The sequence below is a fragment of the Anser brachyrhynchus genome (genome assembly GCF_964034855.1).
Source record: "Anser brachyrhynchus genome assembly, chromosome: 15".
Lineage (NCBI taxonomy): Eukaryota > Metazoa > Chordata > Aves > Anseriformes > Anatidae > Anser > Anser brachyrhynchus.
Genome location: NC_137733.1, coordinates 6,812,553 through 6,825,542, shown reverse-complemented (window position 1 = coordinate 6,825,542; position 12,990 = coordinate 6,812,553). Strand labels below are relative to the sequence as shown.

The window sequence follows — 12,990 nt, the reverse complement described above, 5'->3', positions numbered from 1 at the left end:
GTCATTTGTCTTCCTACAAAAAACCACTTGTCATTAATCATGGTTTTTATTTTATTTTAATGTGTTTAATTTTGAATGCCAGGGTTACTGAATGAAATTGCATTCGTATAGTGCAGTTTGGTCACAGGAGCAAATACATGGCAATTCTGTATGGAGCCACGTTTCCAAAGAGTAACTGGGGCAGCAGGCACCACAGACACGGACGGGGCTTCTGTTTGGGAAAGAGAGCTGATGGTGACAGTCCTTGTCCAGGCTAATGCTTGTAACTCTGGAGGTTTTCAGGCAAAAAAAAATACAGTAAATTGTGTTTTCCTTGCCAAACATCATGTAGACTTTGAAAATCTGCTCATGTGAGCTCATTAAACTGTTTTGCTTATGTTCTCAAGAAAGAGGTGTGCTTAGCAGTTGAGGGGGTTAGGAGCTTACCTAAAAGCTAAATGTACTTACATTTGGCTTGTGCAAACATCTTGTCCTGTAAGATGCAGTTTGACTGAATTGGTCGCACTCTTCAGAGTGGTGCAAGGTTGTCAGTTCACCAAGATGTGTAGGGTAACGATTGGAAGAAAGCAATGTATGTGCATGTAACTTCATGTTTGTGACAAACTAAACCACTCCATTCGTTTCCACACACTTCCATGGCATTGCCATTACTGAATAAGCAAAATCTGTAAATTAAAAGAGGAAAATTCCAAATTGCCAAGCTCTGGGAGGACATTTGTTTTTGCACTGGTTGATTTTTCTCAAAATAACCCAGTTTCACTAGGACATGAGCCCATTTCCTTATCTCATAACTGAGCTCCACTTCAATTGCATTCTTCTCATCCTGTGATGGTTTCAATGATGAAAACAAAACGTGGTTCCTTCCTTTTCCTGAAGCTATACCCGGTCGGTGATGCTCTGCCGCCGGCAGTGCTCAACACAAAGCCTGGTAGCTGTGACCCCTCTGAACACCCCATTGTTGGGACCCAGCAGAGCAGGTTTGTACCACCCTGCAGCTCGTGGCAGAGCCACGAAGCCTGCTGCTGGTCTTTCTGGGGACAGGCTCATTGCTGCCAGTCTCCTTCCCCCCACCTTCCTCTGCAGACACCTCCGTCGCCAGCTTCTTCATCAGGGGCACAAACAAACTGAACAGAGCTGGTTAGCCTGCATGCGCTGCCCATGGCTTTCCTGCCCAACCTACACCAGCCTCCTCTATGGCAAGCACTACATTTTTTCACCCAGTAACTTCAGTATCAAGTCCATAATTTCTAACTGAGCTAAAGATCATCTTAAGAGCCATGGAGTCAACCCTTTGCCTTGATAAGCCATTTGAAAAGTCACCACGCTCTTTTCAAAACATATACCTTGTTCCCTGACCACGTTCCTCTTGGTGTAAATGCTCACTGAGCTCCCACTCCTCCCCCCATTCCTAGCCTGCCCTGTGGTTTACTGTGTACATTGCAGTCTCTTTTGTAGGAAGCAACCAGCTATAAAAGGTACCAGGATGCAGTCCAAGTCCTTCTCCCTGCCCTCTAGCTTGGGCAACAGTTGCGGGGGTCCTGCCTCGCTCAGCTCCCGTTGGATGCTGTGTAAGTGCCCCTGGTAGGGAGCTCCGGGGACCTGGAGGAACACTGTTCTCCATGTCGTTCCTCTTGCTCTTTCTCAGACTCTAAGAGATTTTCTACCTGCCGTTCTGTGGCAACAGGGCTTCAATGAATGTTGTGTGATGGAGACCATCTAACGAAAGGCACTAAAGCAGGGCGTGTTGTTGCTTTATTCTGGCAGAGATGGGATCCCACCATACAGACTCCGGAAGCAGCATCGCAGAGAGATGCAGGAAAGTGCCAAAGCAAATGGACGTGTGCCACTACCTCACATTCCTGTAAGTAGCAGTATCTCCTTCTGCAAAGGTAAATATGCTAAGTGCGTGAGATCTCTAGCATGCGTTTGCTCTGCTTTGCTCAAGTGTCAGTTTAACCTCCCTTAGCACTGTATTCATCTGGGGATGGGAATCCGCTGTGCTGAGAAAGGGCATGTAAGAGGGAGGAAAGCTTGGTAGTCCTCTGCCAGCCTCATCATCCAGGGGTACCCAAAGCACAGTTTTCTTAAGTGTTTGGTCAGTAGCCAGTTGTTTCTTCAGGACAAGAATGGAAGCGCAGGCTGGCTTAGGTGGCTGGTGTCTGCCTGCAAGTAGGTTATGAACCTTTGGGGGGATAGAGATGTTTGTGGGAGGTGTAGGAGGCCACTGGACACGAAGGCTGATGTAGCTCTCAGCCAAAGTCAGCTGGGGAAAAATGCAGCTGTCCTGAGCAGTATTCCTGCAGTGGGTAGCAAAAGGGAGCTCTAACCTGTTCTCAAGGACTGCAAAGCCTGCCTGGGAATACAAGGTAGGAAAGCAAAGAAGGTGCAGACATAAGTATTTCCAGTTGTCTGGTATTGTCTCCCCAGTTGCTTCAGGTAAGCAAACAGCTTTTGGAAGATGAGGCTTTGGGGCTCTGCAGCACCATCTGCAGCTCTGCTTATTATTTTCTTTCTGTGAGAAGTTACAGGTGACATTTAATATATAGCAGGGAATAAAGGTGCTTTTTTTCCCTTTGGACAGCTGGACTCCAGCACAAAACAAATTGGGAAAGAAAAAAAAAGCCTCCATCTGCTTTTTCCAGAAGTGCCTTCAAACTTGACACAGCTGTTCCCATCCTGCCTGCTCAAAGCAGCACAATGCATGCAGAAATACACCCTCGTTTTAATCTGATTTAAAAAAAAAAAAAATCACTCTTTGTTTTCCTTTTTAAATTAGATTATTTGCCTTAGATTTAAGAGGGTCTCCTATGCTTTGATCACTGGGTTGACAATAAAAACCCTGGCTGTGGACACTCACTAGCCATCCTTGCTTAGTCACCTCTCTTTTCATACAGTTGCTTTTGCAGTGTGGTCGCTGTTGAAAAGGCTGGCTGGGTGCCTTTTTATTTCACTTGATGCAGTTTTTACTGTAAGCACTGCTTTGTTAGAGTTGAAGTTTGAAAGCTTGGCCTTTATTTTTGTTGTTGTTGTTGTTGCTGTTAGTGAACAGTGGGAACTACTGAGTGAATATTCTCTGACTTCAAAGCTTGTCAGTGGTTTTACCTTTTGGATAAAAATAATAGTGGGTTTCTGTTGATCGTGTGCACTGGCAATGCCTCAGTGAACTGCAGGTTATAAACTCAGAGTATGGAGCATTAAATATGTATAGTGAGCTGTTCTTTAACAAACTTCCATCTGCCAAACATTTCTTTTGTTAAAATGAATGTGTCATTCCAGCAGCAGTTCCTTGCAGACTAATTAGTTTTATTTAGCATTAAATTGTATCGACCTTTTTGGAAACCAGTTAAAAGGGGGTGGGAGGGTAAAAAACAAGGTTTAAATTGGCCACCTGCTGCTTATAAATTTATATAATATCCTACTTATCTACACGGTCTTTTAGAATTACATATTCCTTCTAAACTACATACAGACGCTTCACAAGGATTTTTCTATGAAACGCTCAGTGTTCCCATTAGATTCTGTGCTGTAATTTTAAGTCCCAGGGAAAAAGGCATCTTGACGCATATTTTTATGGGAGTGGAAGACTGAGAAGTCAAGTTAGTTCTAGTCTTTCTCCAGGGAATATAAGTTTAGTTCAGACACTCTGGCACCTCCTGCCAGCCAATTACTGACACAGAATTGGCATCAACTTCAGAGAGGCACTGCTCTGCCCTCACTTATCAATCAGCCAAGAAAGGAGAAGGTAATTAGACAATATGTTTTGACAACACCAGTGTGAAATGTTATGAAGTTAGTCTTTTAAAATCACCTCTAACTGCAAGTTTATTGAATTAAACTTACCCAATTAGCAAAGAGCCATGCAAATGTTTCTTCAAGTGTTGCTTTCTAAAGCCAGTGGTTAGGATATCATGCAGCCTGTAGCTAGAGCAATCTCCATGAGCTGCCTGGGCCTGGCAGTTAGCGTGCTTTTAAACATGGAGCAATGACTAAATTGCAGCCTTTGAGTGAAAGTCTTTATGGACTCATATCTAACCAGTATAGCCAGAATCTATACCGATAATTGTTGCAGAGTGCATGGCATGTTTTCCTACTGATAGTAGAGAACCTTCTACCTCCAAAAAGTCATTTTAGAAGTCCTTTAGAGACCTTATTGTTCCCTTACAGATGAGGTGTGGGGCTATTATGCAAAATTCTGAAAGAACTTATATTGCTTTTAATAGCAGCACTATTTAGGTCTTTATTTTATTTAGGTCTAGAAGCTATAAACTGTAGTTCATAGGAGATTGCCTGCTAGTTTCATCGGCCATGCTGCCTCCAGACAAGTTTTAAACAAGTTTTAGTCATGTAGGATTCCCCACTATGCAGCAGGAGATCTTAGTGCACGGACAGCTGTGTTCTGCATATTCCATACCTACAAACTTAAATACACTCTAAGTTTGGAAAAGTTGTGCTTTCTGAAATGGCGCTCTGCCAAGGAATGCAGCAGGTGAAGGTTTCTAGCAAGCAACGAGACCTTTATTTTGTGCCTCTCCCAGGAACCTATTACATAGTGGGTGCATGTTGCTTTTTATGTGATTTTTCCATCTTCCTCTTGGATTTGAGCAAAGTCTTGGGGCAGTAAGAAAGGAAAGAGCAGGCAGATTAAATTCCCAAAGGAGGAGGGGTAAAAGCCCCAAGAATGCAGGGCCTTACCTGGGCTGTTGTACTGTATTTACCCTGGCTCTGGCATTCATCAGTTCCCAGAACAGGGTAAATACCCTTTTCTCCCCTGTAAATTCAGAAAAATCCAACCTCAAGCATTATGGCTCGGGATTCCTTTTTTGTTTCATTTTTTGTTTGTTTGCTTGCATAAAGAAGCCGTTTTGTAGCTGTAGAGCTCCCATCAAGTGGAGCTCTCCTGTCCTGCCCCCAGTCAAGGAAGCTGCGAGCATGTTGCACAGTTGTCCTGCGAGAAGGGAAGCTCGGCTTTCCCAGGAGGGCGTCCTGTGCGCAGAGGTGACGTCCATGGTGTCCTTTAGTGGAACAGAAGGATTTGAGCGACTACTCCGCAATGCTGTACAAGTGAGGAGTGGACAGGATGGGGAGCCCTGGTCTCATTCTGCCTGGGTAGCTTCTGGTCCTGCAAGTTGGGAACGTGCTCAGAATTCCCATAATCCGATGTATGTCCTTTTCCTCAAATGCCTCGCAGTAGTGGGACTCTGCTAGTCCCTGAATGCTACTAGGGTGGATGCTGAAGTCCAGCTACCCATGAGCTCTGCCACAGATGTTTCTGGCACAGAAACACCATTTGCCTTTTAAAAACATATCTCACAGTGGAATACATTAATCTGGGAAACGTAGAAGTTCAGAATTTCTTCTCTCTTGTGTTATCTAACCTGCCATCTCCACTTTGTCTCCAAGACTGACTTCTGATCTAATGTTGCCGCTTGAGCATCATGGAGGCATCAAACCTGTAGAAGACATTTGAGATTTATCAACATATAATTCTTTGGCCCAGTCAGGTCTGTCAGAAATGGTTCAGCATGGATCCCTGGGGCTGATTGAGACATCTGCCCAGTGGTAACACTGGAAAAGCTGTTTCAGCTTAGAGCAATTGAGGTTTCTTCTTCCCAAGGGGAACCTGCAAGCCACAGTGAGATTCTTCTCTTTCAGCCTTATCTTTTCTTTATAGATCATAGTAAAACCCCTGTCACTGTGACAAGGCTGAAAAGGTGGCATAAACTCAGTTAGGAAGAAAGAGTGAGGAAGGACAGAGTACAAACACAAAACTTCAGCGGTCCCAGCTATCAACCCTGTAGACAAATGTGCAGATCCTTGCTTAAGATTTCATTCAGCTTTGAATGCTGAGCTTGCAACTTTATCGTGTTTCTTCACCTCACTGTGGAGGTGAGAAGCCCATTCAACCCTTGAAGAAACACAGCTCAGCGTAAGTGGTGTTCCAGACAAGGTGCTGATTTAGGAAGCCAATGTGTTCAGATGCGGAACGTGGTCTTCAAACCGCAGTTTCTCAGAGAAGGTGAAATCCATCCAAACCCAAGACCTGAATGTGCCTCATGGAGAAAATCCATGCAACTCCTACTCCATCAGCTCCAAGAAAAGATGGAAGAAACACGATAGCAGGTGCTAAATGGAATAACTAGGGAGCTTGTATATCTAGCATGTTCTTAGCATTCTGATTCTTCCCAAAGCTACCAGAGCTTCAGACACTTCATATGTCAAGGAGAGAGGACAGCGTTCTGGTAATAGGTACACCAAGAAATCCTTCCTAACAGCTGTCACTAAGAAAGATTACTTCATCCAGAACAGTTCAAACTATTTCTTCCTTGCCAGCCCATCTGGCATTCAGCCTCCCATCCATTGTTCTCTGTAACCTCCCCAGCCCAGCACGGTTTGGTTCTGGACAGACCCTGTCTGAACTAGTGGCATTAAATAAAAGTAGATAAATAATTAAATGAAACATTAGATAAAACAACTTTAGATAAAACATCAGATTAAACAGCAATTCTTTAAGACAGAGTGCTTCCTTTCTAGCTTGTTGACACAAAATGCCCAGAGATCGCATTCTGGTCCAGACTGGAGGGCTGTATCCTCCAAAAACAGTGGGTGTTGGACCAGCCAGCTCTTGGAGAATGCTGCACCCTTTACTTGGAACAAAAGCATTTGGAGCCCTTCTGATTTTAGAACAATAAACAGCGTATTTATGACTCCCTTGCAGGGTTCTGTATGCCCACGAGGAGACAGGGGCAGGTTCAAAGTCCTGAAGCTCTGATGGATCCTCCTCCGGGCACAGGCTCAGCCTGGCTGGATTTTGGTGAAACATGTCTCCTTTCCTAAGTTAGGCCTGTCATTTGATAAAAGTTTCAAACCCTTTGTTGTCTTAAGCTTTTTGAACCAGGTCAATGCAGTATGTGATTACTGTCCAAAGGAGATAGTAGTGGGCTGTATTGTTTCAGCGCAGGGAGTTTGCATTCATTATTCTCCAATACCGTTAGTATTTGGGGAAGTCTGTGTAGCTCATCCTTTGAGCTAGGAATAAAATCAGAGCTGTGGCAGTTCAGAACATCGTTTTGCTTGCTAGCTTTCTGCAAGTCACCATTCTGGGTACTCACCAGGAAAATACTGGGCGCGTGCTGTGCTCTTCATCCACGGTGAAGTGAGATTTATTTCAGCCCAACTGACGGGCAGGGAGATGGACAGAGACTCTCAAGGGACTGCTTCCCAGTGGGGGCTGCATCTTCCACTGTCAGGCGAGCTGCTGTAGGACCTGTGCCAGCTGTTGTGCTGAGTGGAAAGCCAGAAGGACGAGGTAGTGTGGTTTTGCACACACAGCAGTTTATCAAAGAGAGAGGAAAACGAGTTCACTGTAAAGGTTCTTAGGCTCAATTATTTTCATTTATGTAGTTTAGCTTCAGTCACTTCCAGGCTTTGAGAGACTGTGGATAAATGTGCTGAAGTATGACATAAAAGGCCAAAATCGTCCTGTCTCAAGCTTTAGTGACCCTGAACTTCTTCAGGTACTCATTAGAGTTGGAGCTGCAGTCCTTAAGCATTGCCGGGCCTGGAGGAGCTACCTTATTTTACCAGGACTGAAACACGCAGGTTAACAAACTCCAATGTCTGCACCTGCTGCTGCAGCAGACTGGGTGCTTGGGAGAGATTTTATTTGAGGACGTTGCATTGCATCAAGGGCTGTGAAAATAATGGGAAATTCTTTCCTGATTCTGCTTTTCTGGGGAAGCTGCTGCAATAGCTGCAACAGGGAGATCCCAGCCTGTAGCTGCTGAGCTCTGAATTCTTTCCTTGCACTCAGAAAGCTTCTAACGGCATGGTGCCTGCTCCTGAGCGGGGCTTGGTGCTGCCGTCCCATAAACAACCGCAGGGAAAGTTGATGTGTGTGAGGTGGCAGAAGGGAATGAACACATCACTGGACTGGTTGTGACTTGTCAGGTGAAAGAGAGATTTCTGGCATTGCTGACCCTTTCTGGAATTGCTGGCATTACCTCATGACATAGACAGTGTTCATGGTTTGGGGCTCGCTTGCTGATGAAAGCAGACTCCCTTAGCCAGGAGTGCTTCCCCAGATATTCGAGGAATGGGGAAACATCACATGGATCTTGGAGGCTCCCCACTGAATAACAGCAGGGACCATCTCTGTTGGGTCTTAACCCTGAGACCATGCACGACTGAGGCACATTTCTGAACTACACGAGCCCTGGATACTAGGACATAAGTTTTCTGTCCCTCCAAAGGGAAACAGTGTCTTGCCCTCACGCTTGTTATCTGGGTTATTTCCTTTTAGTTAGCTACGGAGTGAGGGACAGCACTTTGCCCTGGATGAAGGGGATGGTTTGTTTGGGGCTGTTGCCTTTGGTGGTGTTCCCAGCTCTGTCGGGTCCAGTCCTGCCTGGGACAGCTTCAGATCGCCCTGTCGGTCCCCCTGCTTTCCACGCACAGCGAGCACACCGTGCGGGCAGTCCTTTCACCTGCAGGGCTGCCTCGTGTCCGCAGGCATCCCCCGGGTACCCCACGGCCCAGCACCACCCGGTGTGAAGCAGGAGATGATAGTAGTAAGCGTGGAAATTGAGGTTTGTTGGCAGGGTTAGCTGAGTTTTTATCTTGATGGACAAAACAAGCGGTACGTTTAAACTGAGACATGGAACTTAACTTGGGTGTCATAAAAGATGGCTCCAGCTTCTCGGTGCTGTAAGTGGGATACTTACTGCCTTTATTTTTCTTCCCCCTGCCTTCCATTCGGCAGTTGGCAGAAAGAGAAAAACAATATGATTTGCATACTTTCGTTAGTTTGGAGGCAAAGCATTATTTTAGTCTTCTGCATTGGTCTTTAAGCTGGTTCAGGGTAAATTCGTGAATTATCTCGTGTCTTCATGTTTAATTTTATCTCTAGCCCTATAAAGTGTTTATTTCTCTCATGTTGGTGTTGAAATATTTGAATGCAGGTTTTTATACTGTTGAGTTTTCCATATATTTTTCCTCCAAATTATTATTTTCTCTCTGCTGTGTCATTTTATTTCTTCTACTAGCAGAGTAACAAAATAATTCAGAAGGGATGAAAATGAGGGAAAAATTACAGTGGCTGTCAGCTTGATACTTCACTGCACAAACTTCTTATCTCAGAGCTCAGGAATTTAGGAACAAGGTAACTCAGCATAAGGAACTGAGAGTGCCCTTGAACTTTATTCATTTGTTCACGCAGAGCAGGCAGAAAAATGGTATCTCTGTGCTTGTGAGGTTGCCAGTGATTGCTGTAATGGTAAAGCAAGCAGGGAATCTTTGCACAGCTCTGAAAAGATGAGATGCAATCGTGCCACGGCTAGGCTCTGATAAGAGAGGATGCTTTATGGGAACAGTGGCCTTTTGTAGCTGCGTAGATTTTAGCAGAAGCTGTGCTGGAAGATGGAGGAAAGCAAGATTTCTTGGATATGGCTGGATTTCTACTCCTTTCTGCTCGTGAGCTAGATTTGCAGAGACTGACAGGCATACATGCTGATCCACCTGTGGTAAGCTGAACATGTGTGCAGTAGAGTTCTGTCAAAGTGAAAACATCATTACTGTAAGCATATTCTATTCTTATTGGCCATGTATAATTTTATATTCTTACTGGCCTTGTATAATTTTGAGAGTTATCATGCACATACATCCCAAAATGGAGTCTGATGCCAGAAGAGCTTGCTGATTGTGGCTATAGAAAACCTTTCCCTTATATGAGGGGGTGCAGAGCTGGTGCTGGAGAAGGAGCTTGTGGTAGTGGCTCAGCTTCCAGCCTGTCAGACCTAGGCTGCACCTCTGTGTCTGCCAGCTTGTCCTCCCTGAACTCCCACTGGAACGACTGGCATTTCCAGTTATTTAAGCCTCCAAAATAAATGTGTGATTTTCATGCACCTTTTGCTAACCCCTGGTATGTTTTTCCTCCAGCGTACGTATCGAATGCCAAAGGATATCCATGTTGAACCAGAGAAGTTTGCTGCAGAATTGATCAATCGTTTGGAAGAAGTACAAAAGGAACGTGAAGCAGAGGAGAAGTTAGAGGAGCGCCTTAAACGTGTTCGAGCGGTTAGTAATCTCCTCACCTCTTGTACTAGCCTGGAATTTGTTTGCTCTGTATGCAGCAGGAAGTTTTCAGCTGCTGTGGAAGCAAACTGGGTGACCACGTTCATCGCTTGCATGTGGGCTCCTGAAGGCTTTCTGTCTCCAGTTAGAGGTTGTGGGTGCTCTCCATCTTCTTTGGTGCCCTTGCTCTCCTGTCTGTAAGCCACCCCTTCTATGCAAGGATGGGGACGATGTAATGGGGGTTCACTTTCCCCTATGGCATTTTGCATGATCCCTGTTTCCCTTTCATGTGGCAAACAGATGGCATATGATGTTATGCGTGGAGGCATTTGTGTGTGCCAGCAGCCCATTTCTACCAAAAAGGAAAGGGTTCTGCCCATTAGTGCCTAGCATATTCCTGGATCAGGTGTAGCATCCAGAAGTCCTCTCCTGGCCAGAGCAATGCAATGACTTCACCTGGGTGGCTGGGGAAACCCAGCCCGTTGCACTGCGTGCTGTGAGCCCTTGTGCCTCTGGGGCCATTCAGAGCTTGAGTACTTGGTAGGCGAAGGCTGCCAAGGGAAGGTAGGTGAAGGTTTCTAAGGGAAGCTTGCAAAGCCTTCAACTCCACAACAAGCTCCATAAGGGAGTGTTGGTTGTCTCATTACTTGTGTGAGACACGCTGTTCTGCAGTATTGATGCTTTATCGTTTCTTCTGAGGTACTGCATCTCGCATGTTTATCTTGTGCTGGAGATACAGGAGTCTTTACAGAGGACGTGACAGTGTTACTGAACATCACAAATGTCAGTGTAACTACAGCCCCATGTGAAGAAGTTCTGGGTTCCTGCAGTATAATAGCTGCTGGAGCTGTGAGGCAAAGGCTCTGTGCTTAGTATATCCTGCAGCTCTCCCTTAAAGAGGTGTCCGTCCCTATCTCAGCTTGCTCTGTGCTTTTAGAGAAGCTGCGTCTCTGTGGCTCCAGGGCAGACCCTTCAAGCCCATTAGAGTATTTTTAAATATTCATCAATGTTTTTAAAAGTTCATTTAGTAGCTCTTTAAACAGAAAAAGATCTGTAGGTTGTAGTATTCACTTTAAATCACATATGTATTCAAATGCAGAGAAATTAGGAAGGCAGAGTAACCTCTAAGCTTCACTCCAGTGCCAAGCATTATCCAGCAAACTTGCTGCATTTCTGTGTCCAGCATCCGGCCAGAAAAAGACCAGCGAGGTCCTATTCTGTGATTAGATTCCTGCTCTTCTGGAATCGGTCTATTTTCCTCTCCTATAACTAGTGCTTTGTAGACAAAGCCAATGTAACCAGCAACATTTCCCGATAACACCGTCCCCTTCTCCTGCTCCCATTGGTACACTGCTGCCCCCCACCTGTACACAACTACATTATCCCTGCCCTCTACCCCCTTGAAGAAGCTGCCAGTAGCAATACCATAAAATCAGCAAATACATATGTGCCAGAGGATAAAACTAAGTCTGTCTAAACATATTTTTGTGTGACTTAATCTATTTTTAAGCCCAGGACTCCCACTAAAGCTATATATTGAACCTCTTTGCTGTCTACAGAATATATTTCATTGACTGGCTGGCATTTGGCATTAGCCATTTGGGAAAAACTCAGAGTAAGCAATTGTAGCTTTTTTAGGTCAGCACTTAAGGTGCGAGAGCTGCTGCTATCAGCAAGAGGAGAGCTTGAGTCCTGATAGATCACAGCTTTTTTTCTATGACCTAAACACTAGGACTACAGGGTGACCTCTTACTGGGTCTGCATGGCTCACTGAACAGTAGCACAGGGAAAACCATAAGGCATTAGTCACAGTAAGCAGTTTTCAGCTTAGCAGAGAAGAAATATTTTGCAAAAGCTAGAAAAAAAAAGATTTTTCCCCCATACTGAGCTGCCTACAAGTTCCCTTCTAAAGCCTCATCGTACAATAAAAACTGGAAGAGACATCTGGTTTAGAGCCAAGTGACTTTTACTGAAAAGACCGTAAGATTTCTGGTTTTCAGGAAAAAAAAATCTGAATTCATTAATTATTTTGAGCAGCATAGGAGAGAACTAGGGGGTGATATGCATGTTGCCTCGTTACTTTTTCAGCCACTTCATGCTTATGTCTGTGTATGTAGCTGCAGTATCATACCGTGCAGGCCACTCATTCTTTGTCTGAACCAAGTGAATTTGAAATGAGCCATGTGCAGGAGAAGCAAAGCCGCTGCTGAAATTCTCAACGTTTGAGTATAAAACATTGACTAGAGAGGGAGATTGTTTGCCTGAAGGTGGAAAATGCACTCCTTGTGATTAGGTGAGCTGTTTTGGCCTACCAACCAGTAATAGTCTGATGGTTGGGACTGGGAGAAGTCGGAGGGGAGGTTTAAAGTGAGATGTTGCTTACCCATAGCTCATCTGTGCGTATTTCAGCCTCCCGATTCAAAGGGAAGGACACGGGCTAGGCTGAAGAGTAAAAACAGCTCAGCAGACAGTCAGCAAAGTTTAAGCATACATCTAGCTGCCGCTGCCTTTGCGAGCTGATGGAAGATGTTTCTGACAATAGTATGTCAACAAAGCACCATCTAGTGGTTAGCACACCCGGGGCTTCACAGCCCAGCTGAGGCTGCTCGGGCTGCCCAGCTGCAAAGCTTTGCTCGCCGCAGCAAGATGCTGAAACACAGCCCTGGAGCCCGTGCTGGGGGAGCGCTGCCCTCCCACGCACCTTCATATCCAGGAAAGCTGAGCCCATGGAGGAGGCTGCTCCCCAGACCCACAGGTTTCTTCGGTGCATAATGCGGTAGTTATCACCTTGCTCCTACCAGAGCAGTTCTTCAGATAGTTTCCTGGAAACCAGGGTTTGTACCTAATCAGCTGAGAAAACCTGCTTGAATACTTTTATCTGATAACAGTAAAACAGAAATGCACTTGATGTAAAAACTCCTG

At 45.1% G+C, this 12,990-nt stretch overlaps 1 protein-coding gene across 2 annotated transcripts in view; it reads left to right on the top strand.

The window, feature by feature from the left end:
• Positions 1-12,990, top strand: part of AXIN1 (axin 1) — an 81,748-nt gene that overhangs the window by 52,276 nt on the left and 16,482 nt on the right. For both annotated transcript variants that reach the window (XM_080557226.1, XM_080557225.1), the window contains exons 4-5: positions 1,765-1,861; positions 9,934-10,071. In XM_080557226.1, the coding sequence (XP_080413352.1) occupies positions 1,765-1,861; positions 9,934-10,071 (235 nt within the window). The remainder of the gene's footprint in view (positions 1-1,764; positions 1,862-9,933; positions 10,072-12,990) is intronic.